Genomic DNA, 18,478 nt, shown 5'->3' on the forward strand with positions numbered 1-18,478 from the left:
TCTGTCAAATAAATAAATAAAATCTTTAAAAAAAAAAAAATAAAGAAAGTTTACTTTTAATGTTAAGGAAAAATATAACTGATTTAGTGAGAGATTGTTATTAGTAAACCAACGTAAGATGTCTTTTGTTTAAAGGGTTTATGTTTATGTAGCCAAAGTAGTAGATTCATGCCTTGGTTCTCCTGTTTGTGTCAAATGGTACGTACTTTGTTCTCTTTTTTAAGTACCTGCTTTCTAATGGGACCCGTGAAGCAGCTGAAGAAGATGTTTGAAACAACGAGATTGCTCGCAACGATTATTATGCTCGTAAGTAGATGATGAAAACTCAAACTTAGAGAAGGGGTTTTTGCATTATTATCTTGCAGACGATTGTTTGCTTTTATATGCGCACGTTGAAATTTCTCGTACTGCGCGTAGCGACCCTGCCCTCGGGCTGTGCGTTCAGGAGTCAGAGGATCCAGTTACTTACATCGACTGACTTGCGTAGTGCTCCTCTCTGTCGCATGTACCTACCATCGGAGCTCTGAGTGTTTAATGTGGAGCTGGCCCTTTCCCAGCCCCAGAGAGTGCCTCATGACGGAGGCCCGTGTGTGCTCTTCGGAGGGGGCGGCTGGGACACAGGGCTCCCCAGAGGCCGTCCATCTCTTCTCTCAGGGACGCTCGGCTTCCTCCAGGTAGCCTGTCGTCTGGCTTCTGTCCCTTCCCCGTGTGACTGTGTAGTCCCGGCAGCGCGGCCTCCGAGCCATGCCTTTCAGGATGCCGTTCATCACCTGCTGGGTCTAGTGCACGGCCGTCAGGTCCTCGCTCTTAAATTCGGGATCTGTGTTGGAACCGGGGCAGGCGTGAGCTTGTGGTTAGGAGGTTTGCACGTCACGCATTTTGGGTTCTTGGCTGATCGTGGGCCAAGGAAGGCAAGTGTCCCTCCCTCTGTCCAGTGAGTGCCCGGCTCCTGGTGGGCTTGTCTGTGTCTCTCGCAGATTTCTCTTCAAGCTCTTGAACTTAGGGCTCAGCATCAGCTCGTGTGTCCTGGTAACGCCAGGAGGCTTTGAAACAGCCACTGCCGGCGGGTATGTGGTCAGGAATGGCCTCAGCCATGATGCGAGGGAGGCTCGCCTACCTCTGCACCAGAGGCAAGGAAGTCCTTTTTAGCCTGACGTTTCATTCCCGTCCTTATTCAACTTCATCATATTTTATTACCGTTTTTCTAATTTTTCCAGTTACTTTCAGTTTCCTGTATTAACACGCATAGCAGCATATTAATACTCAGCTTCGTGTGGGTTACCGAAGCCGGTGCCCTCAGACGGGGAGACGTTTGTATTTTACTCGGAGTTTGTGGAGATGGGCTTTGTTTCGGATCTCCTGGAAGCCGTCTTCGTGACGTTCTCTGCACAGATGAGCAGAAGGCCAGGAAGGCTGCTCAGACATTCAGAAATAGACTATTCCCCAGGAGAGGCCATTAAGTGTTAACAGGACGTAACTTTGGTGGTGACCTGAGTCATGACGTTTCCCGCCAAGTGTCCTGCGTGCTCAGGTTTGCTGCTGACGTAATTCGTGCCAAGTCGTGACAGTGAAGCGGCAACTGGCACTTGCGCATCTTCTCAGGGCCAGCCCCTCATGCGGGCCCACGACAGGTTCTGATCCGCTCGTGCTCTAGAGCAGGTCGGCGGACCCCGTCCTCATTTTCAAGAGAAGAGAACTGAAGGAGAGAGCAGACGACTGATTGAGCACCCAGAGTGTCAGGATGTCACGCAGGCCTGTGCCTGTCAGCCTCCTGCTTGTCGTTGCCGTCACCCCTCTGCTTCCTCGAGGGACACGGGGACTTGGAGTGATGGTGTCATCTTCGGTGTGAAAATCGTTACAGTAGATGCCTTATGTCAAGTTAAGTAAAGTAGAATTTTCCGGGTGCTCCCGGTTGTGCTAAGTGCCTGTCGCAGTACTCTGTCACTAAACAGTAACGCCAGCCCTCCCCAGAACAGCCGTCGTCCGGGGATGAAGAGCCGGGCTGTCGTGATGAGCACCGAGTCGTGCGTGCCAGTGTCGAACCCCTGTCCCGTACACCCGGAGCCAGTAGAACACGGGATGTTAGTTATACAAGACTTAAAAGAAGTGAAAAACCGTCCTCAATCATCCCGTCTGTTGATTTAATCAGTGGGTTATTTACTCGGTGCTGGTAGTTTGCCCAGGAACGCTGCAGTCCTAGACTGTAAGTCCCAGACTCAGCCCTGAGTCCGTACAGCTGGAGCAGCCGTGTCCTGGGTTCGGTCCTCGCTTCGTGACGCACGCCAGCGAGTGCAGGTCAGCTCTCAGAAGGACTCTCACTTGCCGTTTTTCTCTCCTTTCCTCCAGCTCTGTTTCGTATTTACCCTGTGTGCTGCTCTTTGGGTAAGTTCCACCCGCCGGGCCTGGCTTCTACTAACGGTGGCCCCGCACCTGTGTCGTCACGCCGCCGTCCCAGAGGAGCTCAGGGTCTGGTGTCTAAAACCCCCAAAGGTTGGGGGTCCCTAAGATTGTGTGCGGTAACGTCAGCTTAGTGGCTGGACTGGGGAGCAACCCTGCTGTCCAGAACGGACAGGTGAGTTCAGACTCGCTTTTAGGGCAGAAGGCCCAGCTCCTCTCACCACTCCCAGGCCCTGAGAGGCTTCTCCTGGGGGCGTTTTCTCGGTCTGCTGTGCTCCTGGCCTGGCCGCGCCGCACCCTGAGGCCGAGGATGCTGCGGGTGAGGGAGTGTGTTTTGAGTCACAAGATGTTGAAACTAATGAGAAACCAAAACAAATGAGCTAGAGGAGGCAAAAGGGGGCCCTTGGCTCACTCCGTTGGAAGAGCATCAGCTTGATCTCAGGATCATGAGTTGGAGCCCCACATGGGGAGTCGAGATTACTTAATTTTTAAAAAGATGTAAAATCACTCTAAAAGGGGGGGGTGCAGAAGAAGTTAAATTAGCCTTGTGCCTCCTGAGGCAGGGTGATAGCTCCTTGTTAGCAGGAAACGGCGGCATCCAGTCCCGCTCGCTTCTGGGGCTCTGAGTCGTCATTGTAGGAACTTATCGCCCCGTCTGCTTCCCAAAGGGAACAGCCTATTCTGAGCTATCAAGAAACTGCACACCTCAGAGAAGAGTAGTGTAGCATATGTCTTAGGACTATTCCATCAAAAGTGTTCTGATTTTCTTTTTAATTTTGGGGATGTGAGGACTAAGCTTGCATTATGTACAGTGCTTCTACCTCATTTCTCAACGGTTACGCCAGAGAACGCTCTTAACCCGTGCTCGTACGCCTGTGTGGGGCGCTGATGCCTGGCTCGGGGGTGGTCTGACCGCCTATTGTATGGGAGGCAGTGGACGATAAAGAAGTGAACACACAGAAATACAAATGGACAAGGAATCCCAGAGAGGGGCCACTTTAACGCAGAAACTGTTCGTTTTACGTTATTCTGGGAGATTGCAGTAGCTCAGCTTTGCTTCCGGAACGGGCTCCAGGAGCGAGAGCAGGAGTGACACGCGGAAGCCCCGCCGAGGACAGTGGCCCTGACTGTTGCTGGGGGGGTGCCGCCGACCTGGACACGGGGCCCTAATGCGCCCCCCCCACAGTTACCTCGGGGACTCCGAGGTAATTTAAAACGAAGATTTTAAAATTTAATTAAATTTATTTGAACTTAATTAAATTTAAATTAAATCTAATTAAAATAAAGATTTATTTAGTCGAGAGAGAATGAGAGAAAGTGAGAGCTCGAGCAGGGGGAGGGTCAGAAGGAGAAGGAGCAGCAGACTCCCCGCTGAGCAGGGAGACCCGTGCGGGACTCCATCCCACGACCCCAGGATCATGACCTGAGCCAAAGACCGACGCTTAACGACTGAGCCACCCAGGTGCCCAAATAAAAAAATCTTAAAAAAACGCCGAAAACTGTTGCACCAAAACTTAAAGTAAACGAAGCCATTGTCTGCATTTTGAAGGGGAGGAATTGAACTTGCGAAAAATATTTTTAAAAACTCTTAACTTGTCTTTCTCTGTTTTTGCTGCCGCTAGTGGCACCGGAAGGGCCTGGCCTTACTCTTCTGCGTCCTGCAGTTCTTGTCCATGACCTGGTACGTCTCCCTGACGAGAGCGCTAACATTCCCTAAGCGGTGATGAGCAGTTTGAGCCCTTGAGCTGGGGACGTCGGGAGGCTGTCCCGGGGTGAGGGCTGTGCCCTGGAGGCCGGGCCTCCCTCGAGGTCAGATGGGTGAGATCTGTGCTGTGTCCCTGGGGACTCGCCGGTCGCCCAGTGGAGGGGTGGGGGTCGCCGCAGCGGGGCTGCTGGGCCGGCTCGCTCACACCGTGACGCGCTTGCTGCCTGCTGGGTACGTGGGAGAGAAACGGTGGGGGTGTAGGCGATGTCGATGCCATGTGAGTCCTTAGAAGGGAGGCTGTCCCGGGAGAAGCCCTGGATGGCGTTGGTGACTGTTCCCTTTGTGCCATACCGCTGAGTACTTAGGGTCGATTTCCTCTGCTAACTGGGGACCTGTCACATCTGGCGCGGAGGCGGTCCCATCGGACTCATCAGTGAGGACGGTCAGCCGTTCACCTCGGGGCTGAGGGGCTCGTCCCCCGCTCGTCGAACACCTGTGTGTAAGCTTTGACTGCCCAGAGCCCCCCACGGAGAGGCTGCTGGTGACTCCAGGCCGAGCAGCCCGTGTTCTCTGTCTGACGTGCTGTATTCTCAGGCCTGTTTCGTAACTCATTCTGGGCTTCCTAGGCCATGTGGTTCATCTGCAAGGTTTTCCAAATGGTTGCAAATCCCCAACAAAAGAGTTCCCCAAGTATTTATTGAAAAAAAAAAAAATCCACGTTTAGGTGGCTCGGGAAGTCAGCCGCAGAAACTGTAGATCCTGCTGCTCGCGTGTCCCCGGTCCCCTTCTAGGCGCACTCCGTGGCACCCCTGCGCCCTGCTCACGTGCCGCTCCAGCAGGCACCCAGTCCCACTGCATCAGGGGCCCGGTGCACAGGGGATCGAATTGGATGAGCCCCGCCCCACGTACCTCCGTGTCCTTCCTGACACAGGCGTTTCTGGAGTCCGTCCCCTTCTCACTAGAGCTCTTTGTCTGCTCCCAAGAGTCCGCCCGTTCCCCCCGAGTGGCTGTCTTCCGTCCCCCTGAGAGCAGTCTCCGCTCTGGCCCCGGGTCTCCCTCCACCCGATGGCTGGGGCCCCGTCGGGGGCCGCATGCGCTTCTGCACCTGTGGGCTCGCTGTTTCCGTGAGCCGTGGCTCCTTTCAGCCAGATTCCATGGCTTTTCCTGTAATATGTTGCTTTTTTCTATTGCCTCAGTGGTACTTAATGACCTTACTCCCTAAGGGAGAATGCAGTTTATCCCCAGTTATCTTACGGTTTTTACTAAAACAACACCAGGGTCATTTCTAGTATCCCCAGCTCAGACTTCAGCAGGCGGCAGGGGCCCGGAGGGTTCGTGCAGGAGGTGGGGGGTGGGGCACAGGCATTTGCATCTTTAATCCGTGCCTGCCTGTCTGGGGGTCTGGGGTCCTGCTGGGAGGATTGCCGCACAGTGTCCTGTAGCCGTATTTTCTGTGGTGTGGCAGTAGGGCCCCTTGGCTCTCGGAGGAACGGTGTGCGGACGGTCTCAACACGTGTGAACTTTTCTCGCAGGTACAGCCTGTCCTACATCCCGTACGCAAGGTGAGGCCGCTGTTTCTGGTCCGCTAATGGTCTCTGCACACATACGCGGATTTTAGCAGATGCACGTTAAAATGTGATGTAAAAGGCTTTGTGTGTGTGTGTGTGTGTGTGTGTGTGTGTGTGTGTGTGGACTTTGACTTTTTTCCCCCAAAGAAATTACTTTTTCAATGAGTAGAAGTCTGCCAGACAGTGAGAGCACTTGGAACACACGCAGCAGGCGGGCTGGCGCTGTTTTTGCCACCTGGGCCTTTGCAGGTAGGAAAGTGCTGATGGTTCCATGACGCACGCACTCAGGACGTGGGACGTAGAGACACCAGCAAAACAAATTCTGCGTTAGAGATGAAGTGAGGTAGTGAACAGACGACATGGGATACGCAAGCATTTAAGCCGGCAGAAACATACTTACTTGCTATGTCAAGAGGAATCGCTGTCTTGTTACATTCTTCCCGGGAAATGTCCTCATTCAGTTGTGGAAGAAAAACAAAACTCAGTGTAGTCTTACACCTGACCAGTTCAGAAGAAAACTCTGTTGAGGAACAGCTTCATTTCTTTGTAAAATCTGGAAACAGGTTACATAGGAAACAGCAAAATTGTATGCCTCATGTGAACAAGGAAGGAGAGTGTAGAAATTCTATTTTTACCCCATTTCAAATGGCCGATTCTGTTTGATGAGTGCTTACCAGGAGGACAAGCAGACCACGGTCAACTCCAGGGGGCAGGCTGTGGAACGAGAGACTGCAGGTGAGTCTCTGTCCGCAGGACCCCAGCTGGGAGGTGGGGTGCCGCCTCTCAGCTCGGGGAAGGGTCGCCTAGAAGTGATGTCCAGCCCGGTGAGCCTGAGCTCGAAGCCGCGGCAGCTCAGAGCCATGCCCCACCCCTGCCTTTGGGGGCCGCACACAGAATGTGCTCAGAATCCCGGTTCATCGCGCGCTTCTAACAATCCATATACAGAGAGTGACTCTAAGTGAATGAAAACGAGTCATAGTTGAAACAAACCGTTTTGGCAAGAAAGTGTGAAAGGCAAAGGAAGTCAACGTGAATATTTCTTTGGAATTCTGAGGATGTCGTTACAGACATTCTGCTTTTTAAAATCCACTTCATTATTTCTCTTTAAAAATTCTTTTGTTAGGTTATTTTTGGTGTTTGCACTTGTTTCTTTATACTGAGGTTAGCATATGTGCTAGGAAAGAGGAACTAAAGTCGATGGGCCTTGAAACATTACTTTCAAGATTCGGTTCCTGAGTTCAGGCGACGCCCAGCAGAGTTTTCGTTGGGAAATGTTTAGTGGCTCCGGGTGTAAAGAGGTGACTGTGTGTTTGTCTCTTGGCAGGAACGTTTTCTCCAACATCATCTTATTTAAGGCCGATTGTTACATTGGTTTCTCTCTTTTTTTTCCCCACCAGGGATGCAGTAATTAAATGCTGTTCTTCTCTCTTAAGCTGAAAATCAGCGACTCTTTGAAGAAAGCGTTGGAGAGTCGCTGTTCTGGTCACTTCCCCAAACAGCTGCTTCGACAGGTGAAGACCATCGTGTGTACTGGTTTGATTAAACTGTTAAATGTAACGTGAAAGTCATTATGTGTCATTAACGTGTTCTTCCCCCAAATAAGGCGTTTTTAATCGTTGCCAATTGTAAATGATTTTTAGTGAGTTTTTTAATCCTTTCTAAGTTGCATTTAAGATGTGAATATTTAAGGATAAACCTATGCTCCAAGCTTTTTTGGCTCTTTAAAAATGCCTACATTTTTCTTTTTTTAAATTTTTAAATGTGAAAGTTTTTACTTTAAACTAAAAACTGCTTATTATATGTAATAAAAAATAATATATAAATCTTTACAATTTTGAAATAAACCCACACTTGGAAAAATTGTATTTTCTGGATGAAATTTATCGTGTGTCAGGTGGGGGCACATTGATTTTGTCCTGGCACCGTGCAGTTTTTCTGTAGAAAAATGGGGAAGATCCTGTCTCTGTCCTCATGCTCCCGAGTACACATTTGCAGATGATCATCGTGTCGTGGTGAAGGCCGTGATAAGGGTGTCGTTCAGGGTGTAGGCGACAACATCCCCCCAGGAGCGCCTCCACAGCCCGGCCCTGGACCTCCTGTGCCTCTAGGGTCAGGCGGGCCGAGGCGCCTGCCCGGAGGGGTCCTGGACAGCCCTGGTGCACGCCTCGGAAGCCTTGCCCCGAGATCGAGGAGGATGAAATGTCTCTTTCATTTCAGTGCTACCAGGGACTTTGTTTTGGGGACCAGGGTGCTTTGACTTCCTGACCTTTCATCCTGCTTTGCTGGTAGGTGTAGGGTTCAGCCAGCCCAAAGGGAGGCGTCCTCCCGGGTCAGAGAGGTGGGTCCGTCCAGGTGGCCCACACCACGGTGTGTGTCCTGAGCCAGAAGAGCCAAGCCAGGCCCTGACTTGATGCTTAGCGGGAAGCGGATGGGGCTGGACGGGCAGGGGGAGGCACCCGTCGGAGCGCCCGAGTAGAACCGTGGGGACGCAGAACTCAGTGGAAGCCCGTGTCGCCCACCCACGCAGGGGTCCCAGAGCCGAGTGCCGAGCTCTGGTAAAGATGTCTCTGTGGGGGCAGGGATGCAGCCCGGGCACAGAGGAGAAAGCCTGTGGCCCTCCGTGGGCCTTCGTCCAGCGCCTGTGGCAGCAGAGGCCGGTGTTCTCGGGAGCTGGGCGAGCTCGTGTTCTGTGCCTGGCGTGGCGTTTGTGCACTTGCTGAACCCGCGATGTCCACTGGCGGCGAGCAGGTTCTGTCTAGAGGGGACCAGCCTGGTCCTGGCATCCCCCCGGCCAGGGGAGGATGGACATGGTGTGGGCCTCGGAGCCTCTGCGGTGAGTGGGACCAGTGCGTGCAGCGCGGCCAGGCCCTGGCTGGCGGGTGCTGTGGGGACTCTCACTGATCACGGGAGAGCTCAGGTCAGGCCGCCTCCCCCACATTCATGTCCTCAGGAGGGCTGTGTGAGAGGGGCCCCCTCCTTTGGCCCCCCCCACCCTGCACCCTCTCCGGTCACAGCATGCAGGCGGGCAGCACACCCCGCCTGCCCGCTCCACATCCCCGAGAGCAGTTTGTGCCACGGGTCACGGCCGGGCCCGCGATGCGCTCTGGGGGCTGCACGACTCCCCGGCTGTCCCACGCCGTCTGCAGAGCTCGGTGTTGCTCTGCTCGTCGCTCTTGCCAGCCCTCACAGGGTCCCCGGAACATTACAGTCCACTCCACGCGTGACCAGTGGAGGTTGAAGGCCGGGGGCGGGTGTTGGAGGTGTTGGAGGAGGGGAACAAGCTAGCGTGGGTCCCTGGCTAGGCTTGTCAGCGGCTCCGTCACCGACTAAGCGCGGGGGTCCGGCTGCACACCGGTGTCGCTGTGCACGCGTGGGCTAGGGCCTTCCCTCCGTGTCTCCTCCAGCTGAAGAAAGAGGAAAGCTGAGGTTCTGCTCGGCCCGGTGGGGCTTCCCAGGGCGGGGAGGAGAGGGGAGCCGTGCTGGGCACGAGGCACTGGCTACAGACGGAGAAGAGACCGCAGGCGTCCGTTTGGAAGGCTTTTATACACGTCTCTGGAGACCTTGGACGTGAGGGCGTCTGGGTGCCCCCGGAGGATGTGTGCGAGCTCGGGCCAGTCTGCTGTAACCACGGGGCTTCGGACCACCTCCTGGATCTGGGCGGCGACAGTGGCGGGTGTGTCCAGACCTGCATCCGGAGGGAATGGTGGGCCCTGCGAGTGTCGGGGGCCAGGGGGATCCTTTGGGGATCTGGGGAAAGGGCTGTCCTGAGAGTCGGCAAGGCGAAGGCAGACCGCGCCTTCTATTCGTCTCTTGAAATGTCAGATCACCTCCTGGTGTACCCGCCGCTGTGAAAACGTCCGGAGGTGGTCACAAGCGCCGCTGCTCTCACAGAGCCGCTGGGAAGCTGTGGCTGCCGCTGCCTTGCTGGGCTGCGGCCCGACACCGCCAGAGGCCCGTGGGGGTGGCTGTGTGGTCCGCGCCGCCCAGGCCGGCCTGCTCCGGGCCCGGTCCCTGCCTTCCCGTGAATCACTGAAGCTGGTAGCAAGCTGTGTCTGTGGGGTGAGGAGCAAGTCTCACTGTGGCCCTTTGTGCGACAGCGGCGGCAGCTAGCCCGGCTTCGAGCCCCCCGGGAAGCGGCCCCAGCCAGCAGAGCTCAGCACCATGGTCCCCGGGCACCTCGGGCCCGCCTGGCGTTGCTGGCCACGCCGCGGGCTCTCGTGCTGCGGAGCTCTGAGCCGTGTGACCGCTCCGGTGCCTGACTTGGCGCCTTCGGCCTCACCCCTGCAGGCCCCCTGTAGCCTGTGAGCTCCGCACGCTCGCTGTGAGACGGAGAGACCCCGCCACGATGCCGCGCGCTCCGTGTACCTAAACAGTCTGAGCTCCGTGGAGAAAGGTATGACGTAAACTAAAGTGTAGCATCTTTAATAGAAGAGTTTGTGTCTTTTCTTGCCACACAACTTGCTTCACGTTTTTGCAGGCTGACGAGAGAGAGCCCAGCATTAAGTTTTGCTGTCGGAGGAGAACAGCCCTCCCAGCTGCCTTCGTGGTCAGCCGCACGGAGCGTAGGGCTCTTTGTGCCACACGGCAGGTCGTGGAGCGACGCTGAGTGCCTGGGGGTCCGCGAGACCCTCTCAGCGTGGACTTTGGTAATAATCCAGGACACTGTGCTTAAACTCTTGCTACCACGGACGGACGCACAGTGCCGTTCTGGGGCTGCAGACGTGCGATCACCAGGAACCTAGCACAGCCCACCCCTCATCTCTGTGATTTTCATTAAAAATATGTTAATGAAATGGTTGTGTTTTTTTAAAGATTTTATTTATTTATCAGAGAGCGCATGTGCAGAAATGCGGGGAGGAGCAGAGGCAGAGGGGGAAGCAGACTCCCCGCCGAGCAGGGAGCCCGATGTGGGACTTGAACCCAGGACCCTGGGATCATGATCTGAGCCGAAGGCAGATGCTTCACCAGCTGAGCCACCCAGGTGCTCCTGGGTGTATTTTTTTTGTTGTTGTTTATTTATTCATTTTTAGTAATCTCTACACCCAAGGCAGGGCTCACACTCACCATCCTGCAGTCAAGAGTTTTGTGCTCTTCTGGCTGAGCTAGCCAGGCGCCTGACATAGTGGGTACATTATTAATGTAACGGGCTTATTGTCATTGTGAACTGTAATAATACGCATTTTTTTTGAAGCCCTATCTTGAATTTCTAGTAAGGTTAACATCAGTAGATAGAGGTCATAAAAATAGAAGCCTTTTGGGTCCTGAGTGTCAGGAGTGTTGAGTCCTCAGGCTCGTGAGGTCCAGGTGAAACAGTCCAGAAGCGATAATTATCTTACTGCTGGGGAACAAGACTCCTAAGTCAGTAGCATCTGAACACTTTCCTGAGCCTTTGCTACCCCAGAGCTTCTCCCAGGAACAGTACGGTGTGAGAAGAACAAATTTAGGCATTTTCAGTTATCAACCAATTTTTCTATTTCCTAGGAAAACACTAGTTTGTTGTGTTTTTTTTTTTTAAGATTTTATTTATTTGACAGAGAAAGTGAGCAAGAGGGAGCACAAGCAAGAAAGCAGCAGAGGGAGAAGCAGACTCCCCGCTGAGCAGGGAGCCCAACAAGGGGCTCGAACCCAGGACCCCGGGACCATGACCTGAGCCAAAGGCAGATGCTCAACCAATTGAGCCCCCAGGCATCCCCAGGAAAACACTAGGATTTTAAAAACCGGAAGTAGCTCTGTGTGTTTCAAAATTCAAATTTAGCTTTTATTCTAGATGTTTGACTCTTTATTGCCCCATCAAGGAAAATCACTTGAATCCGAATCTGGAAATGAAGTATTGCCTGTGGGAAGGAGTGTGATTCAGAAAAGCAGAGCATTCATCTGTTTTCCTTTTGAAGTTTTTCTGATAATGCATGAAGTATTACACACCTTAGTAAAACCAAGAAATTGATAAGTTAGATTAAAAAAAGCAGCATTCCTTAACTCTGATACAACAGTAGGAGAAAAAAACGATCAGTAATTCCCACGTGGTGGACAAGTATTATGTTTATTTGAAATGTGACAATCAGATAAACGTCACAGCATCATCTGGTGACGATGGCATCTGCGCCGAGCAGAACACACAGACTGGTGGGTCCCCAGGTTGTCCACTGAAACCACTGTAACGTGTCAACGAGGAAAGTCAAATAAATGTTGGAAAATTAAATGTTGTAGGTAAAATATACGGACAGTTCTCAATACATGTATTTGATTTTGCAGAACTGACCTTTCACATCAGCCAGCGTACTTGCAAGTAACTTCCGTCATCTCCAGATGGCCCGGGCTTGTGGGCTTCAGTCGTGGACTGGTGCAGTCTCTCTTCTACTAGTAGGACTTCTAATAGTAGTCTCTGTCTCTACTCTGGTAGAGGTACGGTTGGGAAACCGATAAGCCGACCCCGGGGTCCTGGTGCTCTGGTTTTACTCGTTAATGTATAGGTACAGCCCATTGTTGGGTTCTGGGCACATTATGCAAAATCTATGGAAATCACAGTGAAGTTTGACCCTAGTTCTTGACTGGGGTTGCTTTTCCATAGCATTCTCTCTTCGGGACTACTGTTTGGCTGCCTGTCCTAGTGTGGTTTTCCTTACTGGTAACAGTCCCCGGCTCTCAAGTCAACTGTAAGGGGTCGTGTGACAACAGCGGCCCGTGACAGCGCGCGACATGTGCTGCTCTGGCCTCCTGCTTCCGCGGGGCTGAAGGGTTCCAGCGGCAGAGGCAGCTGGCAGGGAGCAGCGAGACAGTCATGAGGTTGCTTGAGCAGTTGGAAGAGCCCAGTCCCCTCAGGGGCGCTGCCTCTTCCCTCGAGAGGTATGGGAAGTCCTCCCCCCCAGTGATGGCGCTTACTGGCCCATCCGACCTGGGCGGGTGACGGGATGGCAGGTGCTCTGCATTCGCTTTTCTCCTTGGAGGTCAGCACACTTCCAGCTAGCCCCCTGCTCTGGTGTCCGATGGGAGCATGCTGGGGGGCGGCTGTTGGCACAGGGCCCTTTGGAGTTTACCCACACTTGGTCATGTTCCTGGGTTAGGCCTGAAAAGCATGTCCTATGGAAAAAAATGTCTTGGGTACCTAATCAGGGGATAATCCACCTTAAGAACGCAGGGGCTGCTTATATGAAACTGACTCTTGATGCACTGCTGTGTAGTTGAGTTTATCAGAGTATCGGGGGAATGTCTTCGCGTCTCTATGACTGGGACAGAAGTTGACAGTGAAGACATCTTCATCTCAAACCCGTCACAGCAATAAATACGCTGCTTTGCTCACAATGATCACTCATTAAAAGAACTCAATGTGGGCACCTGGGTTGCTCAGTGGGTTAAGCCTCTGCCTTCCAATCGGGTGGTGATCCCAGGGTTCTGGGATCGAGCCTGGCATCGGGCTCTCTGCTCAGAGGGGAGCCTGCTTCCGTTCTCTCTGTCTGCCTGCCTCTCTGCCTACTTGTGATCTCTGTCAAATAAATAAATCTTAAAAAAAAAACCTCGGGACGCCTGGGTGGCTCAGTGGGTTAAGCAGCTGCCTTCGGCTCAGGTCATGATCCCAGCGTCCTGGGATCGAGTCCCACATCGGGCTCCTTGCTTGGCAGGGAGCCTGCTTCTCCCTCTGCCTCTGCCTGCCATTCTCTCTGCCTGTGCTCGCTCGCTCTCCCTCTCTCTCTCTGATAAATAAATAAAATCTAAAAAAAAAAAAAAACCCTCAATGTGTAATATTTCCTATGTTATTGTATCATTGAAACCGGACTATTTTGCCTATGCATAAAACTAGGTCTTTAATTTCAGATGACGGTCTTTTGGCAATGGCATTAACGTGACACAAAGTGACCTACTCCAGTGATCCGTGAACCGCCTTCTCTCCGGCGGCGCGCTCCCCTCCGACCGACACCAGAGCGCGGGCCCCCGGGCCGGTCTCCCAGCGGCTGGGCTTCCCACCATCTTATAGGCGCTGGGCGGTGGTCAAGGACTTTCCCTCCAACGGGCGAGGACTCCGCCTCGGGCTGAAGACACAGCCGGCCCTCCCAGGGCCTCTCCCCGCCCCCGAGATGAAAACCGGTGCCGGAGGGGGGCGGCGGGCAGAGTCCGGCCGCTCCCGCCCCGCGCTGTCCGGGCTCCGTGTCTGGTCGCACGCAACAGTCGGTCGTGACACCGCCGGGCGCTCGGCTCCTCCTGCTGCTGCCGCGTCCGGCTCGGCCCGGGCCAGGCTGTGCCCGCGCTCGCGGGGGTCGGGCGGCTCACGGCTGCCCCGCCCGCCCATCGATCCGGGCGGCGGGCGCCCCGGCCGGGAAGCGAGGACGGAGGGGTGCTTCGGCGGACCGGCCCCGGGTGGGCGCGGCGGCACGTGAACGAGCCGGGATGCCGCGGCCCGACGCAGGTGGGTGCGGCGGGAGCACGCGGCGCGGGGCCCGGCCACCCGCGGGGGCGCCCCGGGTCCCCGCGCTGCGCTGACCGAGAGCCGCCCGTCTCCTTCCAGGGCGCCGATGACCCGCCGGCTCGGCCGCACCATGCCTTTCCCGCCCACGTCGCCGCGGGCGCCTGCCCCGACCCCGGGGGTCCCGGCCGCGCGAGCCCCGCCCCGGAGGCCCGGCGCCCCCCGCAGGCCCGTGGCGTCCCCCGGAGCCCCGCCCGCGCCCTCGCCGCCCGCCGCCGCCGCGGAGAGGAGGCCCCCGGAGCGGCCCGAGGGGCTGCTGTCCGGCTCCTGGCCCTCGACCACCCTGAAGAGGCCGCCGGCCCGGCGCGCCCCCGGCCCCGCCCCTCCGCGCGCCCCGGCCGGGCCCCGGCGCCCCGGCCCCGGCCCCAGCCCCGCGGGAGCCGCAGGGCCCGCCGCCGCCGTGCGCGTCTCGCTCAGTCTGACCCCCGAGGCCGTGCTGCTGCTCCAGCGGCGCCACCTGGACAAGCAGCTGCTGGCGCGGCCCTGCCGGCCGCTGCCCTCGCCCTCGGCCGCCGCCGGCCGCCCGCTCGGTCCCTGCCCCTGCCCCTGCGCCCGGCCCGCGGGCCCCGGCCGCCGCCGGCCGCCCCCCGGCCGCCTGCAGCCCCCCGGCCCGCGGCCCGCGCTGCCCGTGTCGCTGCTGAACGGCGGCACAAGTACGACGACGTGGAGTACGAGGAGGAGGTCCCGGGGCCGGACGAGGGCCTGGTCCGCAAGTGCACGGAGTGGCTGCGCGGCGTGGAGAAGGCGGCCGCCGCGCGCCACCGCTCGGGGCCCCTGGACACGCTGCCGCACCTGAGCACGCTGTGAGCCGGGGACGGGGCCGCGCCCGGAGCCACGGACACCGCCGGCGCCCGCAAGCCGGGCCTTCCCGGCCCCGCCGCCTCCCGGCCCCCGCGAGCACGACCAGCATCCCCGGCGCCCACAGCCGACTTCGTGGACTCGCCGCTCCCCGCGGCGCCCTGGTGGGGCCCGCGCGGCCTGGTCTGCCCCGCGCAGCTCACCTCCTGGCTCCTGGGATCCCGAAGCGCCAGCGTGAGGCACGGGCTCGCCAGACCTCCCCAGCCCCCTCCGCCGTCCTCCAGTCCAGGCTCTCCCCACCCTCAGCCGGGACAGCCCCCCTTTCCCTCTCCTGCACCCATGGCTCTCCCCGAGCTTGCCTTCTGCAGCATTCCGGCCTCCCCCTCGTTCCTCCAAATGCCCTGTGGCTCAGCTGGTAGGGGATAAGCCACACGGGAAATGCCTCTGGTCCCCCACCCCTAAGACTCCTGTATGTCCCAGAGATCCTCTGGCTGGGCCCCGGTCTGTCACTTTCTGCTGGTGCCGGCGCTGGGTGCCCCAGTCAGAGGAGCCGGTGTCCGCGGCAGGAGCGCGCACAGATGGTGGCCGTCTGCTGCAGAACCGGATTTAAGATTTTGCTGCATTTATGCTTTTGTTTCTCCAAAGTGGAAAACATGTCCCGGGTCGGGAAAGCTTGGAAACTCAAGTTAACCTAACTTTCCAACTGGGAAGGGGAAGGGTAGGAAGCTGGCAGCGACCCCACCGGGTGAGCGGGGCTGGAATGGGAAGGGCTCTGCCCGCACAGAGGTCGCATCCAGGCCCCTGTCCTGCCCTCAGTGCAAGCCTGTGCACCCTTGCCCACTTGTTCACACGCACGCTCACGCACCCACGCCTGTAACGCTCACTTGTGAACTCCCACAGTTTCGCTCACCCTCACCACCTCACGCTGGACTACTCACACGGCCTCGCACTCAGGGCTCTCACACTCAGTGCGCACACACACGCACGCACACACATGTGTCTCCAGAGGCACAGCAGCAGGGACAGCGTGTAAAGGCCCAAGATGTGAGCAGGAGCTGGGCTCAGCTTCTGCTCTGACTCATCGTTTTTACTTGAAGTGCTGCTCAGAGTGGCTCCGCACAAAGAATGGCCAAGCCCAGGGAGCGGGGGACGGGCAAAGCGCCGGGTGCCGGCCTAGAACGGAATGTTCCGGGTCAGAGAAGCAATTTACTGAGGGGAGGAAGTGGGAGCTGGTGGCTGGGGCGTGGGGTACTTGTGTATGTTTCCAGTACTTTTAATCACTGTGTAAAAATCAGTAATGCGGACGTATAGCGGTGTAGAGTGATCTAAAAAAGTTTCTATTTATTATTTGAATAAAGGGTAAAACTTTATTTAGGAGCCGGCCGTAGCCTTCCCCGCTAACTCCAGGCTGGTTTCTCGACATTTCCTCCACGCGTCATCATCAGATAAGGCTGGTCACCGAAGAGGAACCTGTTACCTCCACTCCGACTTATTTTGTAAAAGTTAATAAGTGGCTGGTGTTTATCTCGTTGGACTTTAATGTGCCAAGTCTTAATGACATCTTGTATCGAAGCCTTACATTTTTAAAAACCTAATTTTATATTTTTCTTGTGATGTTTGCTCTAGTCTCTCTGTCTCTCTGCACCAGTCTAGTCAAACGTGGAGCATTTAGTTCCGCGAGACGAGGTCGGCCCCACACGCCTCCCACTGACTAGCTCGTGTTGCCTGACTCCGCTTGAATGCCAAGAGCTCGGCTGTCCTTTATTTAAGATGAATGTGTTAGTACACCGGGGGGGGGGGTGCACAGGGGGCACTCTGGCCTGGGTGACGCGATGTGTCCCGTGGACACTGTGTCGGAGACGGGGCACTGGCTGAGGACAGTGCCCACAGGCTCGGAGTGAGGTCAGGGCGCACAGGGCCCTCGCTGGCTCTGGGGGTGCTCAGTGCAGAGACCAGTCTGGGGGTGCTCAGTGCAGAGACCTGAGCCTTCCGCTCCTTGCAGTAACACTGTAAGGACTGTCCCAAAGTAATCAACTTTTGTAAACATTTTTCCGCGTCTGCCCGTGTGTGTGTGTGTGTGTGTGTGTGTGTGTGGCCTGGATCCTGTTGCCGTCACAGCACACTGTGGCTCCGTGTGTCCCTGTTACTTCTTTGTCTCCTGCCCTCTCCCCCCTCCTCCTCTGGGTCCCCATCTCCACCTCTCAACTGGCTGCTGTGGGACACTGAACTTTCTCCCCGTGGCACCCGTTGAAGTGTTTTTTGTGCCTCCTTCTTCACTGTCCGCGCAGATGAGTGGGACGTTTATGGTTCTCTGTTTGACGACCCTCAGTAGGAACAAAGGTTCTACACGCAACCCACGACATCTCTTCGTGACCTTACTGACATTTTGAGAAGTTGTCTGAGTCCCTGTGCTGCACTTTCTTGATGTTCAAATAAAAGAGAAATTCAATGCCTTGTGTTTTCTTTCTGAGGAACATCTTTAAAACTGGTCAGGAAGAGATTCCTGCGGTGTTCGGAGCTGGAGTGAGGTGGTCTCCCCTGGTTGCCGCTCCGCCTCCTGGGGTCTGTAATAAAGCTGTGGGGGACAACTAGGTGACTCCGTCGGTCAAGTGTCTGCCTTTGGCCCAGGTTGTGATCTCAGGGTCCTGGGATCGAGCCCCGCATCGGGCTCCTTGCTCAGCCGGGAGTCTGCTTCTCCCTCTCCCTCATGCGCTCGCTCGCTCTCTCTCTCTCTCTCTCTCTCTCATAAATAAATAAATAATCTAAAAAGAAAGAAGGAAAGAAAGAAAGAAAGAAAGAAAGAAAGAAAGAAAGAAAGCAAGCTGTCTGGCTGTGGTACCTAGCCTTGCGTCCCATTGCAAACCCCATGCAAGCTCTTTTCCAAATCGCTCCCCAGACGGCCGCAGCACAGGACAACATGGTCTGCGTCTGCGTTGGGAAGTGCATCTGGGCACGCTCCCGGGCCCCTTCTTATTGCGGAAAGTGATTTCTTCCTGGTAGGCGGCACCGATGGGAGGCTAAAGGGTCGGTGTGAACAGGGGCGAGGACTGTTTGATTTCCAGGAAGGGTGGTATCTCCTAGGAAATGTGGTTTGCCTTTGGAATATTCGGGTACGCAGAGAAGAAAAGCCATAAAAGGTGTCCACGGAGGAAGACGGTTAGGAACATGTTCTCCGTGGAAGTGGTGGTATTACCGTCAGGGTCTCCCGGGGCCGCGCTGTCCTGTAGCAGTGGACAGGGGGTCGCGGACAGGGGCCCCAGTGTGGAGGCTGAGCCTTCAGGGAGGGGCTGAGAGACATCGAACACCGCGGCGGGAGCAGAAGGCGTGTAACGTTCTAGAGACTGGGCGTGTGTGACCTCATTCCACACATTTAGGCAATACCCTAGCACTACAATTTTTATGTCGACCTCCTTTATGTCTGGGAAAAGGGGATGGCAAGGGTCAGAACCTTTAGGTTCGTGGTTTCCATGAAAGTGCCCGGTTCCGCCGGGTGGCTCTACGCGACCTGCTCATGTTAAACTTACTCCGAGGCTGTACTTTTGTTCCTGTGTTTCT

General features: G+C 55.8%; 2 protein-coding genes across 5 annotated transcripts in view; both read left to right on the forward strand.

The window, feature by feature from the left end:
• The window catches only part of LOC111158649 (SFT2 domain containing 1), a 16,917-nt gene extending 9,679 nt beyond the window's left edge, over positions 1–7,238 (forward strand). For 2 of the 4 annotated variants that reach the window (XM_022520828.1, XM_022520826.1), the window contains exons 4-8: positions 225–306; positions 2,347–2,382; positions 4,020–4,078; positions 5,635–5,664; positions 7,068–7,238. In XM_022520828.1, the coding sequence (XP_022376536.1) occupies positions 225–306; positions 2,347–2,382; positions 4,020–4,078; positions 5,635–5,664; positions 7,068–7,107 (247 nt within the window). In that variant the 3' untranslated portion in view covers positions 7,108–7,238. The other 2 variants (XR_002641366.1, XM_022520829.1) reach the window with 2 other exon arrangements.
• A 283-nt stretch (positions 7,239–7,521) lies between these two features.
• LOC111158726 (proline rich 18) lies at positions 7,522–17,487 on the forward strand. Its single transcript, XM_022520958.1, is given in 3 exon segments — positions 7,522–10,316; positions 13,480–14,766; positions 14,769–17,487. Coding segments are annotated over 2 exon segments (756 nt in total). The 5' UTR covers positions 7,522–10,316; positions 13,480–14,174; the 3' UTR covers positions 14,933–17,487.
• Positions 17,488–18,478: the final 991 nt, after the last annotated feature.

This window comes from Enhydra lutris, unplaced genomic scaffold, assembly GCF_002288905.1.
Source record: "Enhydra lutris kenyoni isolate GAN:26980312 unplaced genomic scaffold, ASM228890v2 scaffoldscaffold62, whole genome shotgun sequence".
NCBI lineage: Eukaryota > Metazoa > Chordata > Mammalia > Carnivora > Mustelidae > Enhydra > Enhydra lutris.